Source organism: Lates calcarifer, linkage group LG8 (genome assembly GCF_001640805.2).
Source record: "Lates calcarifer isolate ASB-BC8 linkage group LG8, TLL_Latcal_v3, whole genome shotgun sequence".
Classification (NCBI taxonomy): Eukaryota; Metazoa; Chordata; class Actinopteri; family Centropomidae; genus Lates; species Lates calcarifer.
Window position 1 is genome coordinate 25,645,144 of NC_066840.1, and position 19,049 is coordinate 25,664,192.

General features: G+C 43.5%; 1 protein-coding gene across 1 annotated transcript; it reads right to left on the reverse strand.

Moving 5' to 3' along the window:
- Nucleotides 1-344: 344 nt before the first annotated feature.
- Nucleotides 345-16,346, reverse strand: pcdh12 (protocadherin 12). The gene is given in 7 exon segments (XM_018663100.2): nt 345-3,351; nt 3,641-3,779; nt 3,781-3,806; nt 7,105-7,256; nt 9,686-9,777; nt 12,992-15,397; nt 15,399-16,346. Coding segments are annotated over 7 exon segments (3,528 nt in total). The 5' UTR covers nt 15,858-16,346; the 3' UTR covers nt 345-3,097.
- Nucleotides 16,347-19,049: the final 2,703 nt, after the last annotated feature.

Here is a 19,049-nt window from a genome sequence, read left to right on the forward strand (position 1 = left end):
GCTCTTTTTGTTTCTCTCTAAATCTAAACTGGACCAGTTTGTCTTTTAAATTAATGTTTCCTCTGTAGACTGAGATCATTAGAAAAGCTCAGAGCTCGTCGGACGTCTCCTGTTGGATTTTAACTGGATGAAGAAGGAGCTGAACTCCTGCAACAGAAACAGCTCGATCAGTGGATCTAAAGATCTGTAGAGGCCTGTAAACAGAAAATATTGGCATGGAAAATTCATAATACCTCATATCTATCAATGAGAGTGGTTTAAGTAGAAAAGACTAGAGAAAAATCGGTCCAAGGATCCAGATTCCAGTTCTCTTAATCCACATCTTAAAGAAAAACAAGTCAAGCCAAAGATAAATCTGTATTTCAAAGAGCTACTGAAGTACAAAACAATGGGATTGCTTCTTATTAAAGATACATGAAGAATATTTTCAACAACAAACAATACAACAGGCTTGAAAAGAATCTAAATATCTCTGACAACCCTCTACTCACACTGACAGACTGAGTTTACTAAGAATCTCAAGGTCCATAGGAAATAATGAAAACCTAAAAATAGAAAAATACTGGATGGAAAATGTAACTAACTAAACTAAAAAAACAAGACAAGCACTTTTTACCAGGGAAATATGATGTATAGAGGTGAATATTAAAGAATAATCAGAGTATCAGTGGTGAGTCTTTGAACGATCGTTAGAGAGAATCTGACTCACCTGGACCTGACTGACTGACAAAGGCTTTAAAAGCCTCCAACTCTTTGACTCTGCTTTTCCTTTGGTTGATTTACTCTGCTGTGAAATAAACCTGGTTTGAACACATGTATCTCCTCCCTGTCAGTGACTGTAGAGCTTCATTTGTTTCTGACTGAGATACGTTAGTTTAAAAGTCGAAAAACAAGGGAACTCAACAGATTAAATGTAGTTACTGCTTCAGAAACTGCTGGGCTGTGTTTTGACCTATAAAACAGTGACAGCAACAATAATTATATTAATTTAGGTTTACTGACACTTCAGTGTTCCAGCAACAAACCTACATGTCGACAAAAACAGTTGATACAGTTTATAGGCTGTTAGGACTCACATGTATTCACAGAGTGTGAGTATTTACTGCAGAAGTTTGAGGTGAATGTGGAAAGTGTTTCCTATTTTCTTTTGTAGTGTTCAAAGATGAAGATGATTTAACAGTTAATTCTCCATGAAATGACTCAAAACAATAAAATAACCTGATGATTGTTTAATTCTGACGTCTTTATGTGACTGTGAAAGATGGTTATCCTTTTTTTTCTTTAAACAAGTATAAAAAGGATTTCTACAGTCATGGAATCATCAACACCACAGGATCAAACTCTTTGTTACCTGAAGCCGCCACAAGGTGGAGCTGTTGATAATTTGGACTGATGCAGGTTTCTGTATCTCACACTGTGTAACTGTGTGTTTTAAACAGCAGAGGGCGCTGTTCACACAGGAACCACCTGAGTCAACATCCACACACACTGAGCTTCCTCTGAGGACCTGGATCGTCCTGGAGTTTATAACCTGGAGGTTTTCCAGGACTTTAACCAAACATCATTCAGCCTCCAATCAGCAGCTCACTGTGAAGAGACAGATCCTCAAACTTAAACTCTCAGGTTATATTTCATGACTCTTTTGACCTTTTTAGAATTTCTTTGATTAAACACATTTTATTGAAAAAGTTACGAATCCATCTTCCAATAACACAAACAAACGTTTTCTTGATACAAAACCTTTAAAAAAAGTTTTACAGAAGACTATGTACAAAGTGCTGTTCCTCCTCCTCTGGTTTACAGTTTAAAAAAGCTACAAATAAGAACTTTGGAAGTTAAACCAATAATTTAAGAGACAAACTGACAACAGTAAATATTTGAAGAAACCCACAGTGACCCTGAAAGTGTTTCTGCTTTGAGGACTTTGGACTGAGGTTCAGACCGAGCTGCTTCATTCAGCTCAGTGTTGGTGTTTAGTCTCGACACAAACAAAGACAAAGCGACATTTCCTCCTGGTCGTTGGCCAAAAAAATCTGGACAGACAGTTTCTGACAGAATGAATCCGTCTGAAGAAGGATCGACCCTGTTCCTGCTTAATGTGGCCGAGTTATTAGGAAACATTTTCAGATTCACCATCAACTTGATTTCTCTTTGTTAGTGAACTTCCTGCTTCGTTCTTCCCTTCACTTCCTGTTTTTCTTCCAGATCATTGTCTGTTTTTTGTCGGTCCTGTTTGTTTTTCACAGTAAATATCCTGAAACTAAATCTGTCTACCATATTTATCCCACTTTCTCTCTGTCTTTTCTCTGCTCCTGTGAATGATTCCTTTTGTTTACTGTTAGTTAAACCTGACCTGAAGCTATAGCACCATTTTAACAGGATCTGTCACTTTCAACACATCTGAGTTCATAGATCAAAACTAAAACATCGTTTGTATCTTTAGAAACTCGTCAAAATGTTGTTTGTCTGTTTCAGAAACTCTGAGGATATTGCAGGACGGAGGAGACTCCAGCACGACTTGAAAGGAGTATTCAAAGTGAAAATTAAAGCCTGTGACAAACAAAGTATGTTACAGGTGAAAACTGGGGAAATGATTGAGACAGAAATAGCAGGACGTACTCTGCAGCTTTATGATCAGTTTCTCTCTTCATCAGTGACGATTAAATTCACTTTAAGTCCCATCATTCTGCACATTCTGTCCATGTCTTCTACCTGTCATCCTCCCGTCACCTGATGCCCCACACCCACCTGTGCACCTGCTCCTCGTCCCCTCTTCAGTCACTCAGTTTATAAACCATCTGCTGACCTGCCTCTGCTCTGAAAACCAACCCGTCTCTGAGCTCCAGGTTCAGAGTGGGTACTCGCTCTGAGCTCACCTTCAGACTACTACAGGTGTGTTGAAGGTGACACACCCTGTTTGTACAGAAACAGACTGACTGTGCTTTTATTTACAGTTTAAATCGTGTCAGTATTTGATCGGTTAATGCCTCTAAAATCCCCTCATACCTCACTCAGTCATGAAAACTTGTGAGACAGTTTCTTCCTGTTCTGAGCTGCGTCACTCAGCTCTCAGTCTTTTCCAGTGTTCAGATTGTATTTATTGATAAAGTCCTGATGATGCCGTCAGACCCGACATCTTCTCCGTGTTCCCGGAGCCGCCTCTCGGTGTCGCGGACACACCGGAGCCATCCAAACCCAGCGAGCGCCGGTACGCTGCGGAGAGACGGTACAGGACGTCCGGTCTAGGGCCGGGGTGGGCGTCGGCCTTCTGCGTCATCAGCATCTCAAACAGCGTGCTGACCTCAGACAGGAGGGCCCCGCCCAGAGGGCCGTCCTTCTCTGGAGTTTTACCTGAGAGGAGGAAGAGGAGGAAGAGGAGGCGTCACTGCTGTTTGATTCATCATTTCAGGACATTTGAAGCAGTTGCCACCTTCATTTGTCCTCATGGCGATAAACTGAACATCCAGCGAGTTGACAACAGGAGCAACTACAAACTAAATTCTGGTTGAGTCTGATCCTCAGGTTTTTTAACAAAATGACATTAGTTGTGAATAAAGGTGTGTGTTTGTTCAGAGTGAAAGACCTGCTGTGATTGTTTTTTTTTTATTTAAGGAGACAGCAAACTTCTTTGTGTTTTTACCGAAGGTGGAGAAGGACGAGGAGTCCAGGCCGTCCCGGGGTAGAAGCTCGCTTTCAGGGGACGGAGGCCCGTTGGGGACAAAGACGTTGTCGTGGTAATCGCCGGTGAGCGGGAGAGAGAGTCTGGCCATCCAGGCAGGGGTCGTTGACCTCTGAGAAGACGTCATCTGCAGAGAGAGAAAGATCCACAGGAGATGTTTGACTGTGAAGATAAACGCAGCTCTGAGTTTCTGTAGAAATGATCTGCAAACCTTCAAGTCTTGTTTGTCTGTCAGTGTGAAATCCAACACACAGACACTCAGACTTTCCCTGCAGTCAACACCTTTGTTTTCCTGTTAGTTTTTGTCTGTTGGACGAGAGCGAGGCAGGAAAAGAAGGAAACGACGCGGCGGTTTTATCTGGCTCCTGTCAACGGGCCTTTCCTGCCATCCGTGGCGTCCAGCGCGTTTCCACCGTACGCTAAACATCACGTCCACATCGCCATAAAAAACCCCAACTGGGCCGCTCGCTGCCTTCGCTCTGACATTCCAGTCAGTGTCAGAGGCGTAAACGCCGGGTGTGTCTGAGCAGAAACACACAGACCCAGTCTCTGAGTCACAAACAAGCACAGCCCAGATGATTCCACGTCTCATTTCATTTATTCATTTACTGTAAAACACAAACCACTGCACATAAAAGTGACAAAAACCTCAATTCTTTATGTTTAACACCCTCATTTTCTCTGCTCTCCTCCTCATTACATCCTGTTTACATCCCGCTCTTCCTGGTTGTGTGTTGTTATCTGCTCCTGCAGCAACTTGATTTCCCATCAGAGCTATTTAAGTTTCATCTGATCTAATTTAGTCTGAAAACCATCAAAGATCTGCTCAGCACGTCGCTGGAAACGCTTCATAATTATTTTAGGGAGGTGAGATGAGAGACACAGCGTGACAAGTTGTTGTTCAGAGGCCAATACACAGAGTTTATATTCTCATTAATATAAAACACATGACACCATTCTGCCAAACACAGAAACATATCACATAATATCCTCATTTAAACAGATAATGTCAAATATATCTGAGCCAATCCTCATGTCAACACACAGCCTCGTTGTTTATTCTTTCATTTATCCTTTATGTCATTTTCATCGTTTTTATTTTGCTGTAAATTCTTTGTTTGAACTTTAACGTGTGGTTTTTTAAAAACCTGAAGCTGCAGCCTGCAGAGACACTGATCAAAACTCTGATCCACAACAGACCAGACTACCTGATTTCATTCAAGTCTAAATTAAAGCCTAGCCTGTACTGGAGGCCAGTGCAGATTATTGTGATTGAAAATATGAATATTTCAACATGATCACTGAGCAGCAGGACCTCAAACTGTTTACCAAACTCCTAAAAATCTGTCCTGAACCGACTGTTTTCCACGTTTGTGTTGTTTATTGGCGTTGCACTGTGAAGACCTTCACAGAAATGTCTGCACCTGCACGACAGGTAACAAGACCTTTCTGTTTCCAGATCAGATGATACTGATGTCGAATCATTAACAGGATAATCGTAATCGAATCATGAGATGAATAACTCTTACTCTTGACTCTGAGCTGATCAGCTGCAGAGCTGTGGTCTCCTTCATCTAACCACCAACAGATGCAGGGAATTAACTAACGCACACAGTCTGATGTATACACCCAGTCTGGCGCAGACCGCCCCCACAGTTAAACACCCCCTCCTCCCTCCTCCGCCCCCTTTCCTCCCTTTGTTTTGACAGGATTTCACCACAGATCCTCCAAACACACAATCCTCTTCAAATTACTGAACACGTCGAGTCTCAGCAGAGATTTAAAAAAAGTCCAACGTTCACGTCTGTGTTTAACCTGGAGATTAAACCTAACTTTACTCCTCATTTTACTCGGAGGGCGGCTATAAACTCACAGTGTGAGTCAGTGTAAGAACAATAAATGATGTAAAGTGAGTAACAGGAGGATGTGATGTGCAGCTGCTACACGAATCATCTCAAATTAGTGGAAATAGCTCTTTTGTTGGGGACTATTTTCAGTGGCGGATTAATCCACATTTGGTGCTCTAATGAGTAAAATCTAGCATGAGTGTTGTGTATTTAGCAACAGGATGCCTGAGAACACAACTACAGTCCCAATAGATAAAGAAGTAAAGACGCACAAAGACACACACACTCATACACACCCTCAACAACCATAATCTCATCTTCAGACCTGAACAAAGGGACAGGTATGTGTTTGTATGATTCATAATGACAGTCCTGAAGAAGAAGAAGAAGAAGAAGGAGTCACAGGTGAGAAAAATGAAAGAGGAATGTGTCGTCCAGCTTCAACACAACACACACACACAGTCAGTGGTCATAGTACTCAGGTATGAGTTACACTGATAATAGAGCCTGCAGGGCAGAAGGTGAGTCAAGCATCACACACACAACACAACACACTCCCACTCACTCCTTTGTTTCTCTCTCTCCTGCCATAAAGTGAAGCTCGCTCGACCATCGTCAGGCGGTAAACCCCTCCGCTCGCCCCGAGGCTCAGACCGCCACAATACCAGGAAGAAACTGTTTAACACTCACACAAACCTACTGTACACACTCAGACGTCGCACAAAGCGAGAGCTGGCCTACATACCACTGTGGAATTCCAAGCTAAACAATAAGCCTCAAGTGTGTTTGAGCTTCGGTAGCAAAAATATCTTAGTTTAACTGTGGGGAAAGATGGCCGCCATGGTTTCATACCACGAGGACATGAAGCTGGACCCATCCAGTCACCTGATTCAGCCTGAGAGGTCGATGGCAAAGCTCATGACATGGAAGTTACAACTAAAAAAAACTACAAAAGTCACTTTAGCCTACTACTAAAATAATGATAACACACTATGATGCTAATAGCAATGTCAAACCAGTAACGGTATCAAGATAGTGAGCCTAACATGCTAACAACCCTAACATGCTAACACATTAACAACTCTACCGTGCTAATAATCTTGACATGCTAGTAACCCTAACACGCAACCAAGCTAAACATGCTAACAATTCTAGCATGTTAATAACCCTAATAATCCTAACATGCTAACTAACCTTAAAATGCTAATATCCTAACGCGCTACAACTAACATACTTAAAAACCATTTTACAAAACCATGAAGCTAACAGCACTAACATGCTAACAACAGAAAGATACTCTTAAGAATATAATGCTAATCCAACACACATGCTAAAACAGGCTAGCGACCCTCATGAGCTAATGTAATCATGATAGCACACTCACAACATTAAAGCAAAACGCTACAAGCTAGTAAACTAATGAAACTACAGTGGTTGTTTAAGGGAAACCTGAACTGACTTCTAATGAGACATTTTTATTTGGGGAGATTTTCAACCATGGAAACACAAAATCACATTTGCAGACAAACACGTCTTTCAGCAGTGTGTGTGTGTGTGTGTGTGTGTGTGTGTGTGTACCAGGGTTGTTGAGCAGGTTGTTGAGCCCCTCCTCCAGTTGTGGGTCTATGGGTGAATCTCTTCCTGGTTCCCAGTCCACATCTCCAGCCTCACTCTCACCGTGTCCACTGTCTTTGGTGCTCTGCCAATCAGAACAGTCCTGACCTCCATACCTGCACAAGACACACACACACAACACACACACACACAATGTCAGAAATAACACCTTTGTCCCAAAAATAAAAAACAAAAAACAGAAAAATAGAGAGGATTAATACTGCAGTTTACCGCAAAGACAAACTTCTGATGTCGTCTCTACAGGTCCTCTTTGGTTTTTTAAGCTAACTATTCACTGGATTTTAACAACAGAACTCAGGAGAAAAGTTCATTGTGGAACTTTTTTTTTTTTAAACAAAAACGAGGAACATGCAAATTAGACCAATAAAATTATATATTATATGATCCTAAAATCACTTCAAAAAATAAGAATTTAAACATTTTCCAAGGCAAATTTTTCTCCTGGATCATAACTGAGTAACAATTTACAGAAAATAGAGATGAACAACTAAAAGAACAACAGTTGAACACGTAGTGGTCAGTCCTTCCTTTTTATCCTTTATCACACATAAACCCTGTTAAAACCAGACAGAACTCCAGTGTAAATCTACAGATTTGGAGCCAGAGGTTTGGTGTCGTGAGATAACACGGTGGATAAATTCCTGAGGTTTTAGGTGACAAATCCAGTGATAACCACAAACAACAACTCAGTCAGTCAGTCACACCTCTGAACCTGTGGAGCTGATGTATCAGAGTGTGGCTGCAGGCAGGCTCAGACAGGAAGTGCCGGTCAGATAAAGGTGAGCTCACAGACGAGTTAGTCACTCCACACAGCCTGAGGATTAAAATCTTATCTGACTCTGAGATGGTGCCACTGCTTTTCAGTTCAAGTTACTTCATGGTTTTTTCATGGATCTTTATAGATTATTTATTTATCATTAAATAAGACCCTGGCATGACGTCCTGGCTGCAGCTCCTCAGAAGTGAATATTTACTCAGTTTTCTGTGACAGTCAACTCTTACTACACGAGACATGACGACTGTTTGTTAACTGTGACTTCAGGAATAATATCAATGGTCTTTTTCACTATTGTCTCACATTTTATTCACTAAAATCATGTGTGTGAACCTGCCCACTCTGCCTGGTTGTCATTGCTCCTCCAGAATGATTCATCCGACTGTTTGCTGATCTGTTATCGCTGTGTGTTCAGTCAGTGTGTGTGCAGCAGTGGTTGAAACAGCCCCAGAGTGAAACAGTGTTTGTATCAAGGTGATGTCAGATCTAATCTCATCGCCACGGCGACGCTAAGGTAGCTGCTTCCTGTGAATCAGTCAGACAGAGCTGCTATAACCTGCCATCACACACACACACACACACACACACACACAGATAGCTTAATGCTTTGGGGGTTATGAGACACTCTTCCTGTGACACTGAGTGTTTGACTTTCTGTCCTGTTTGTCTGTTGCTGTTATTTCAGTCACAGCAGGTCAGTCGGTCAGAAACACAGAAGAAGACATTTATCAGCTACAGCCTCCGTCTCTCACCACGTCCACTGAAAGCAAAAGTCCCTCTGAGGCCAAAACAAACCTGGCTTCATTTAAAAAGACAGATACAGTTCATGCAGTGTATTGTTCAGGTGAAGGTGTGGACAGCTCGTTCACCTCCAGGTCTAACTGTCGAGCTCTTCATTTACCCAGAATGCACGTCTACAGACCAGTGAGGTTGGACTTATCTTTGATCTTGATGCATTGACCTTCTGCATGCACCTTGGAAGCAGGTGACCAGGTGAAGTGAAGATCAGGATCAGGAAAATAATCACTGCTGCTTATCAAAACTAAAAGGAATCTGTAAGCAGCAGTAGATTTAACATCTCTATCATTCTGCAGTTTCCAGCTGTAGAAAGAATCTTTGCACATTCACAAACATTAAGACAAATGTGTGTCCTGCTCTCAGAGTTTGGCTGCTTTGATCAGAGAGCACAGCAGAGATCACAGTGTGAGACCTGCAGCCAGCTGGCTCTGAAACAAACCTCTGATGATGAAGAGAGTGATGGAGGAGAGGAGGGAAACACTCTCACTCTCCTCTGATGTCAATCTCCTGATTCAGCTTTATGTCTCCACATGTTTTAAACTCTATAAATGTCTTGAGTTGCAGAATGAAGAGACTGTGGTTGTGTTTAGTCTCAAAACCTGCAGAGATCTTTTTCTATCAGTTTGGACTTTTTGATGCTTCCAGCACCTTCAGAAAGAATCAACCAGGTGCTTTGTTTGTTGTTTTACTCCATTTAACTCCCAAACAAAACTACATAGTCTCTTTAAGATCAAACTGAGTTTTGCCAGAAAGTCATTTTCAAATGCAGTAAACATTCGCTGCTGTAAGAAAAGCCTCCATTGTGTTTAAAATGAAAGCTGGTTAGAGAAATGACATAACGTTCATCTGAGAGCAGAAGGAGCTCATTGGTTCAGCTTTGTTGTGGTTCAGAGTCTACATCAGAGGAGGAGGAGGAGGAGGAGGAGGAGGAGGAGGAGGAGGAGGACTGACCTGCCGTTGCGATGTGAATATTTGTTGCCCCTGAAGTTCGGCCTGGGCTGCAGCTGACCCTGCCGGAGGAGGGAGAGGAGCTGGGAGATCTGCTGCAGGGAGGAGGAGGAGGAGGAGGAGGAGCAGGAGGGATGAAGGTGAAGGAGAGAGATCATCCATGTTAATAAACTGAATAAAACAGAATCAGAACCAAACAGTTTGTGAAAAATAAGGTGTGGCAGAGCGAGTAGACTGCAGCTGTTTTCAGGTTGGAGCTGCAGATTATGAAGAGTCAGTGCTTCGGGTATTTTTAACAGTAGTTTGTTACAGTAAGAGATTAAAAAGATCCTGAGGCACTTTGCAAACATGATACTGGAGATGTGATACAGTGCTGTTTAACACCCAGCCTCAGGATCAGTGTGTGTGTCACTCAGGTAAAGAGTGAATGAACATTTTCTTTCTTTCTATCAGTTGGTTTAACAGTGTGAGAACAGAGCGGCTGCGTCCGTCTCACTGCTCTGAACTTTCTGCTGACAGCTCTGTTATACAGCGGATACACACTGCACACCAGGGAGGAAACACACACTGGGGAAGGTGTGTGTGTGAGTGTGTGTTCACACATGCTAATATATGACTTTGTTTTAGCCATGACATTTGTGTGTTCTGTGTGTTTTTGCACGTGTACACTGCTGCAGCGACAGGAAGTGGCCTCTGCGTAAAAGCCTATTCTTCTCTGGCCGGTTTCCTTCCAGGATGGACTCTGAAATTTGGACGAGTGGAGGGTGTGTGTGTGTGTGTGTGTGTGTGTGTGTGTGTGTGTGTGTGTTGAGGTGGAGGTGAACAGTAAATCCCCCTCCTCCTCCAGCAGGCCTCTTCCTCTGCCATCTCAAGGGAGGAGAGAAACTTCTGAGGCCAGAGAAATGCCAACTGGGCCGACTGGGAGAGGGGAATGCTGGGTAAAAAGAAAAAGGCCTCTTCCTCTCTTTAATGGGCCTCACGTGAGGATGTCGGACCTGGCCGAGCTCTTTGTTCTCCGTCCACCGGGCGTTGCCGGCGACTTTCGCCCTCTGTGACGTGGGTTTGGGTTTGATTCTACAGCTGATGTTTCTGATGTTCTGGGCTGCGTTCATCACTCTGACAGTTACTTGTACGTGAATGTGTTTATGATTCTTTATGAAAAATATTTGATGACTCTGACAGTGCACGTGGACACAATCTCCAATGATGGCTTCAAATGTACAAACGTGTTTTGATCAAGCATTGTTCAAACCCACAGAACTCCATCTTAAATTCTAGTCTGAAAGTTTCTAAAGACCTAAAGATGTCCGACTTCATTTATATGAAATGTTTAAAATTTGAAAAAATCTACAACACTAATGTTTGACTGATTTCTAATATACTAAGTAAATAATCATTCTTTCAGTGGCTCATGTAAAAACATTCATACTTTTCATTCCTTTATTATATTTGTCCAATATGCTGTAATTTTATCGCTTCACATGACCAAAGTGCAGTATATCAATGATTTTATCCACTCAGATAAGACAAATGACTCTGACTCAATCAGGCACTCAGAGATTCAATTCTTAAGAATATTACAGGTCTAATTTAGTATCAACAAGTCCCATTAAAGACCAAAACTAAAAATGTTTGTAAAAACACCACAAACAACAAATATATAGTTTCATTTTTTAAAGACACTTTTTATCAAGCAAGAAGGAGAAAATAGTGCCTTTGTTGTGGACTATTTTCAGCGGTGGATTAATCCACATTTGTCATCCTGTGTGACCGTGTGGCTCACTGATTAGTATTAATAGTTTGTGGGAACAATGGAGCTGTGAGTTTTTTTGTTTTTACTGAGATTGACAATAAGCAAAAACTAAATTTGTCAAACAAGACGACGAATCTTTCATTACATTGTGTTTTCAGTCACCACGCCACCACTCTGAAGGTTAAATGAGTGTACATACAGTATCAGTGTCTGACAGACGCTGCTGTGGTTCAGGATCCGGCTCTGAGCTCTGAGCTGCTGTTTTTAGTCTGAGCTGTTTTTCTTTCCTCCTGCTGCAGCTCGGCTCAGTAAAAGTGATTTTTGGGTCATTTGTAAGTGACAGAGCGGCGTGTCAGAGTGGTGTTAGCTTACACTACAAACACATCACAGCTTACTTTGGCTGGCCTCAAACCCCCCTCCCTCCTCCTCAGACTCCCACCCCGTCCCACAGAGAAGTCCTCCCCCCTCCTCCTCTCCTGGTTTCAATATGAATCTGATATCTGATATTTAGTTTAAAAGAAAAGGAACTGTCAGAGTTTCTTGGGGGGTGGGGGGTGGTTACTGTCTGTGACACATGAGCACTTGAGTAAACTTGCTGCTTTTTAGCTTCACAGTCATCCGTCAGCTAGTTATACCCCCACACACACACACACACCTTCACCTCCACCCCTCCAGCCTTCAGGCTGTCTGAGTAAGTCATCACACAGGAGGCCGAAAAAGCAGAGAGGCTGCTGGGAAAATGTAAAGGAAGCTGGTCTGCGTGTGTGTTCAGGGGGTTTGGGGGAGGACTCTTACTCTCTACTCTCTAATGGACTTCACTTCAGATTAATCTCAAAGCCTGCAGGGGGTAGACTTAATTACTCCGACACTAACTGTAAGCACATGTTGAAATAAATGTGATCACACGTTTTAGATGGAAGTAAATTACATTTAAATGAGAGCCAGCAGCGGCGCATTAGCCATAATGTTCAAGCTATGGTGGAAAATGTAAATAAGACGACATTAAAAAATCATCATGCAGATTTAGTGAAATCATTAACACAATGTAAATGGATACATTAGTCAATTCAACTTGCAGTAAAGTTATCATTTGCTGCCGTGAACACAACTTCAGACCTTCAGTCAAGAGTTTAAGTCTTGCAGCATAATTTAATGAGTTTTGATGAATGTCGAGCTGAGTGAACTCCATTTTAAGTTTGTTTTAAAAGGACTGTCACTTTGTTAGCATGCTTCCCTGCATGCATTTTATTGGGGTTCTCTGAATGTAACTGCCAGAAACTTTTTATTTAGATAACTTTAGAGCTTTATTTTGTCACTTTATGCATGTTTTTAGATGAGTTTCTCTCCGGTGCGAATAGACTGTTAAACATGAAGACTTTAAATCTATTTGATTAAAGAAGAACTGACCCCTACACTCTTGCTATCAAAGAATAAATTTAACTGGAAAGCAAATGTGAATGTGATGACTACTGTCACAACTGACAATCTGAAGGTACCAGGGTTGATGAGATAATGTTTATTGCTGTGAACGATGGAGGTAAGATACCACAACTCACCTGCACCTCTGGAGAAGCTGAGGAAAGCTCGATGGAGTCTCCAAATGCAGCCATGGACAGTCGAACCAGGTTTCGAAGCATCTGCCGATGTTCTGCGTCGTGCCCCCCTCGTCCTTCCGAGGTCTTCGGCCTCCTGAGAGTCGCCTGGGACCCTGCACTTGCTGTCTCTGCCTCCTCCCCTGCAGGGTGAACCTTGCGCTTTAAGGTGCTTGAATGTGAGGCTGAAGAGGATGATGAAGGGTTCCTGGCTTTCCGAAGAGTCCGGTAAGATGTGGCGGGCGTCAGAGGCAAAGCACCATCAAGTTCAATGTTTCCAGGTTTCAGAAGGGTTCTGCAGATATGGGTGAGAGGTTGAATGGGATCCCCTTCTGGGTAGCCTTGGGAATGGAAGCTTGAGTTCATGACTGATGGCACTAAGGTATACTGTCTCTCCATTTGTTCATCCTCTGACATCACTGGAGGCGGAGCCAGTGGCTGGGCTTCACTGTCGTCCTCAGGCAGCTCGTCCTTTCGCCCTCGGATGACGGGAATTAGCTGAATGTCGGACTTTCTGATGTTCTTCTGTGGGCGTCGAGGATGGCGGGTGTAGGTTGATTCAGCCTGTCTGCAGTTGTAAGCCCGGTTGTCCCGTTTCTCAGGGCGGCAGAACGTCGTCACCAAAGCGATCGCCAACAGGAGCAATAGGCATGTAGCACCCAGACAGATTGCCATCATCATGGTGAAGCTCAGTTGTCCACGGTTACCAGGTGATGAGTTTTTGAGATGGTCCTTGAGGTTGTTGAAAGTCACCTCCAGAGTCGCCTTGGTGGTCAGGCTGGGACTGCCCATGTCAGATACAGCTATATCCACCTTAAAGGTTTTCCCAATGAGCTCAGTAGCATTGGTGGTGTTAACAAACAGCTGGCCTGTAGCCTGATCCAACCAAAAGAGTCCATAGGGGTTTCCATCAGTAATTAGGTACTGGAGTTCTCCATTGAGCCCTGAGTCTGGGTCTTCAGCCTTTATGGTTGAAGCAAGGAATCCAAGTCCTTCTTTGACTGGGTAATTAATTGGAAAAGCGGTCGACACCTCCTCCATGTCATTCCCCAGCTCTGTCACTATCTCCCCTTTGTCTGCATTGACAGGTACACTTAAAAAGGCCACGCCCTTTCTGGGTTTTGGCTCCTTGATGACTGGGTAGTTGTCATTCACATCCTCAATGTCAATCTGCACAGTTGCGGTGCTGGTGAGAGGTGGATGACCATAGTCGACAGCTTCCACAATGAAAGAGTAGGTGTGGGATTCCTCATAGTCCAGGGGGCGCTGGATGCTTATGATACCAGTAGTTGGGTGAATGGAGAAAGATTGTTCTTTACTTTCCACATCATTGGCGCTATGTATGAAGTACGACACTCTTCCACTGAGCTCCAGGTCAACATCATGGGCTTCAACTTTGAGAGCATGGTAGCCTACGACATTGTTCTCCTTGAAGGAAGCCTTATAGATGGAGGTGGAGAACACTGGTGCATTGTCGTTCTCATCCAGAACATGGACAGGCAGGTGTTTAACACAAGACAGAGGAGGATCTCCATAGTCCTGGGCAAGGAGCGTAATGTTATACTGCATAACCTTCTCTCGATCCAGGCTGCCGTTGGTTACAATCATGTAGTTGTTGCCTTGGACCCGTTTAAGGCGAAAAGGGCCAGATCCTTGCTGAATGTGTGCTCTCACTTTACCATTTTGTCCTGAATCTGCATCAGAGACCATTACCAGAGCAAGAAAAGTGTCCTCTTGTGCTCCTTCTAGCACAGTCGCTACAGGTGAGTTGGGTGGAGTCCACGTCATGTGTATCCTTGGTGCATTATCGTTAACATCTCTAAGCTTGACGTGTAGTTTGCAGTGTGAGGGGATAGCATTGGGCCCGCGATCACGGGCCTGTATGATCACCTCATAAGAGGGCTGGGCCTCATAGTCCAGGGGTGCTCTGAGACTAACAGCTCCACTTTGTGGATCCACGTAGAAGAGCCTCTGAACCTCTGGACGTGTGTGCCTACTGAGCGAATACTCCACCTCTCCATTGGCACCCTGGTCTGGGTCAGTGGCCTTGAGGTTGATGATGGTTGTCCCACGGGCTGTATCCTCAGGTAGCTCCACAGTGGGACTGCTGTCCTCAAATGTCGGGCTGTTATCATTTGAGTCCTGAATATTAACACGGACTAATGTGCTCCCAGATCTGGGGGGGTTCCCTTTATCCCATGCCACCAGGGTGAGGTTGAAGGACGACTGAACCTCCCTATCCAGTTCTTTAATAACCACCAGCTCTGCCTGTTTTGTCCCATCTGGACCGACCGTCACATCCAGAGCGAAGTGTTGGTTGACAGATAGCGAGTAGGTCTGGAGGCTGTTGGGCCCCGCATCAGGATCCACCTGCCCTGTCCAGGGGGATTCGCATTCTGAGGCTGGCTGTCTCTGAGATCTCCACTTCATGTAGAGGACTGGGGAAGCTGGGACTGTGGTCGTTCAGGTCCATCACTTCCACACGAACCCTCAGGCAGTTCACAGCACCGCTTTTCCTGTAGAGGACGCTGAAGACCACCTCACAAAGGTCTGACCCCCGGCACAGCTCCTCCCTGTCCAGCCGGCCTTGGGTGGAGACGATCCCGTCTCGAGTGTTGACAGAGAAGGGAAGGGCTTTTCCATGTTCCACCACCTGGAAATCCTCCAGAGAACCACCTTCATCCCTCTGTCGGAGGTCGTCCACCAGCCGGCCAACCACGGTTCCTGGCAGCTGCTCCTCCCAAACCCGGTACTGGATAGTTATTGATGACGGCTCGGAGGAGCAAGCCTCAGAGGAGAGACTCAGAACCAGAAGCAGAGCCAGCAGCATAATGATGTGAAGTAAAAATAATCTCCTGTCTACTGGCTAAACTGACATTTCTAAAAGTCACTGCTCAGTACTATAAAGAAAAAGACAATTTTTAAACTTTAAAGATTAAGAATAACTTTTAAACTGTTTCTTTTGAAATCAAAATGAAAAATGTCAAGTCTGTTTGTTACAAACATCAGATAAAATGATGATCAAATCCAGTTTTTCTTCAAAATCATCTACAATTTCCTCTTACAAAACAAACAACCACAACCAAACTAGTGAAGAAAACTGTTTGTAAAGCAAATACCTAGAAGAAAAAAACCTAGAATTTGGTCAGGAGGCAATTATGGAAACCTACAATTAAGATATCATCCTCTCTCTCTTCATACTCTAGAAGCCTCTCTCTGCCTGTTGCTGTTACTCACTCATACAGCTGCTGGCGTCCTGCCTCTCACTTCATCCTCCTCTACTCAGGAAAGTTTTGCTCCGACTGAGAAAGTTTGGATGTGGGTTTCCACATGCTAGCGGAGCCCCAGCCAATCCGCAGGGAGGAGGAGGGCTGTATGCAAATAAATCCAGACTCAACACAAAGAAAATCCCTCCTGCCCTGAGGAAACTCTGTACAACTCTGGAGTGCTTTTAAAGAAATATGACACCACCTCTCTGTCACTGAAACCCCCCCCCTCCTCACACCCCTGATTTTGGACTGCATATACTCATCTTAACCTTCAGTCTGGGCCCTTAAATCGTTTGGAAAATTTGTGTTAAGTTAAATCCCAGTGGGACTAAAGGCCATGGCAAGACTGAACTCCATCTCAATGACGTACGGTCTGGGGTCCTGACAGCCACAACACAAACACAGATATGAAGATAAGCTGTCATCATAAATATGGCGTCAGCTTCAGAGCTGTCAGTCGTCAGTAACACTAAATTCTCTGTGTAAGCAGACAGACCTTTTGTTCAAAGTGCTGAAAGTAAATTATTACTGTGTGTTCTTTAAATCCAAAAGTCATCCAACACAATAACAGCTTTCCTCGCTTTGAACCGCCAGTTGTTTTTGTTGCGTGTCCTTGGAAATGAACGAGATGATACGGTTGTTTTTAGGAGGGAACAGCAATCCTTGAAGATTCAACCAGCTATGACGTGAATGCTGAAAATTCAGAAGCCTGTCCTTAATGTGACAAAACCCACATTCCAGCGTTTTCCCCCAAACATAATTATGAAGAGTTAGAGCATTCGTCTTCAACCACAGGCCACAGAGGTCAAAACATTCCCAGTGGATCACAGCAGGAGCTCATTTCAGTCATTTCCCTGCAGGATCTGTGAGGGATTTAAAATCAAGTTTATGGATTCTGAATTTATTTGCTTTAAAAATTTACTCAAAATGTAAAATACTGTCAAAGTTCTGATGAAGACCATGTGAAACAAATACTATGATACAGTATTTCAGGTGCACACGCTGTAAACTGTGTACAGTATTTCAGCCTCTGTTTAGACACCAAGTTAAAACCATTGAAACCAGTTGGCACTCACAGCTGCAGATTCACTGACGAAAGCTAAACGTTTTCCCAGCATGCACGGGCTTATTTTTCATGTGGTCCCCAGAATATCCCGCAGGCTGAGAGAGAATCAGGCCGGAGAAGGTTCAAGCGTATCACTTTCCTCTCAGCTCAGAGGGGGGGAGGTCGGTTTAAAGCATAAAGATATCAGCGCATTGTCACCTGCCACTGAAAGACTTCGATCGGACAGAGAGATGGACGACTGAAGAGAAAAGAGCTTTTACAGTTTGTGATGATAGCAAAACATTAAGCTTGTTCACATGCTTGTAATATTTTCACCATGTGTCATCAGCAAGAGATAATATGATTAAAAAAAAATTAACAGAAAAAATCGAATAAAAAAGCAAAAAACAAACAGGAATGCGTGCGACGATAAAACAGAAAACTGATGTGAAACAGTTTCCAGAGCTGAGACCTGCAAATCACACATTATAACAAAATAAACTGCCTGTCAGTGCATTGAAAATACACATAAAACATCACAACAAGACAAAGCTTAAAGTCATTAAAACACTAGAGCTCAGCGTTCACTTTGAATCCACTTTACTGTAAGTTTGAGATGAGATGAAACAGAACTGTGAGGATTAAACCTGAAGATAAAAAACAAATTAGAAATATTTAAAATGACCTTTTGACTTTCTGTGAGGTCTGCGTTCATCTGCTCTGACCGGAGTTCATCCAGGCGGAGCAGAGGTCAGCCAATCAGATAAGATTATCACCAAAACAAACACCATCAACCTCCTGTCTGCAGCCAATCAACTGCCACCCTGTGTGTGTGTGTGTGTGTGTGTACGTACATTCCCAGTTGATTAAGCTGCAGGAGGAAAATGCTTTCACAGACACACACACGTCTGTTTCCAATTAATTTACCACCTGTATGAGAGTGTGTGTGGTCAGTCCTCCTCTCTACCTCCAGACTCAGTTACAGCTTTTAAACATTAACTCTTTCAGCGCTCTGTGAACTGAGACTGGAAATGTCTAGATGAGACATCACAGTGTCTCTGGTTGGACGGTTTTGACAGGAAGGAAAAACTAGTGAATAAAGAACATCTGTAACAGCTGGAGTGGTTTTTCACAGTGTAACCTGTGAGTGTTTTAAACTTTCTCCTCCAGCATGGCTGATAAGCAGCCGTGCAGACGACAGATCACAGCATGCCAACATATCACACACACACACTCATCTGAGTCCTCTGATAACTTTCATGTAGAGTTTCTGTCAGTGGTTCAGTTTTAAATGTTGCTTCAGTTGTTGTTGTGTGTGTGTGTGTGTGTGTGAAGAAGATTTTACTCTGCATCAGATTCACAGCTTCACCTGATTATACGTGTGTTTGTGTGTGAGCCCATTAGCAGCCATTAGTGGTACAGATAACAGAAAATTCACCTTTTGTTTGGCCTGAAGCCTCTGTGTGTGTGTGTGTGTGTGTGTGTGTGTGTGTGTGTGTGTGTGTGTGTGTGTGTGATGTTAAAAGCAGGATGTAGCTGATCCGCTGACCCACATGTTAGCCAGATAAGGATCAGAGTGGAAGAAGACAAATACCACTCTCCTGTGTGTGTGTGTGTGTGTGTGTGTGTGTGTGTGTGTGTGAGAGAGAGAGAGAGAGGAGAGAGAGAGAGAGATTCCACTCATTTTCTACATTAGCTTCATGCTCTG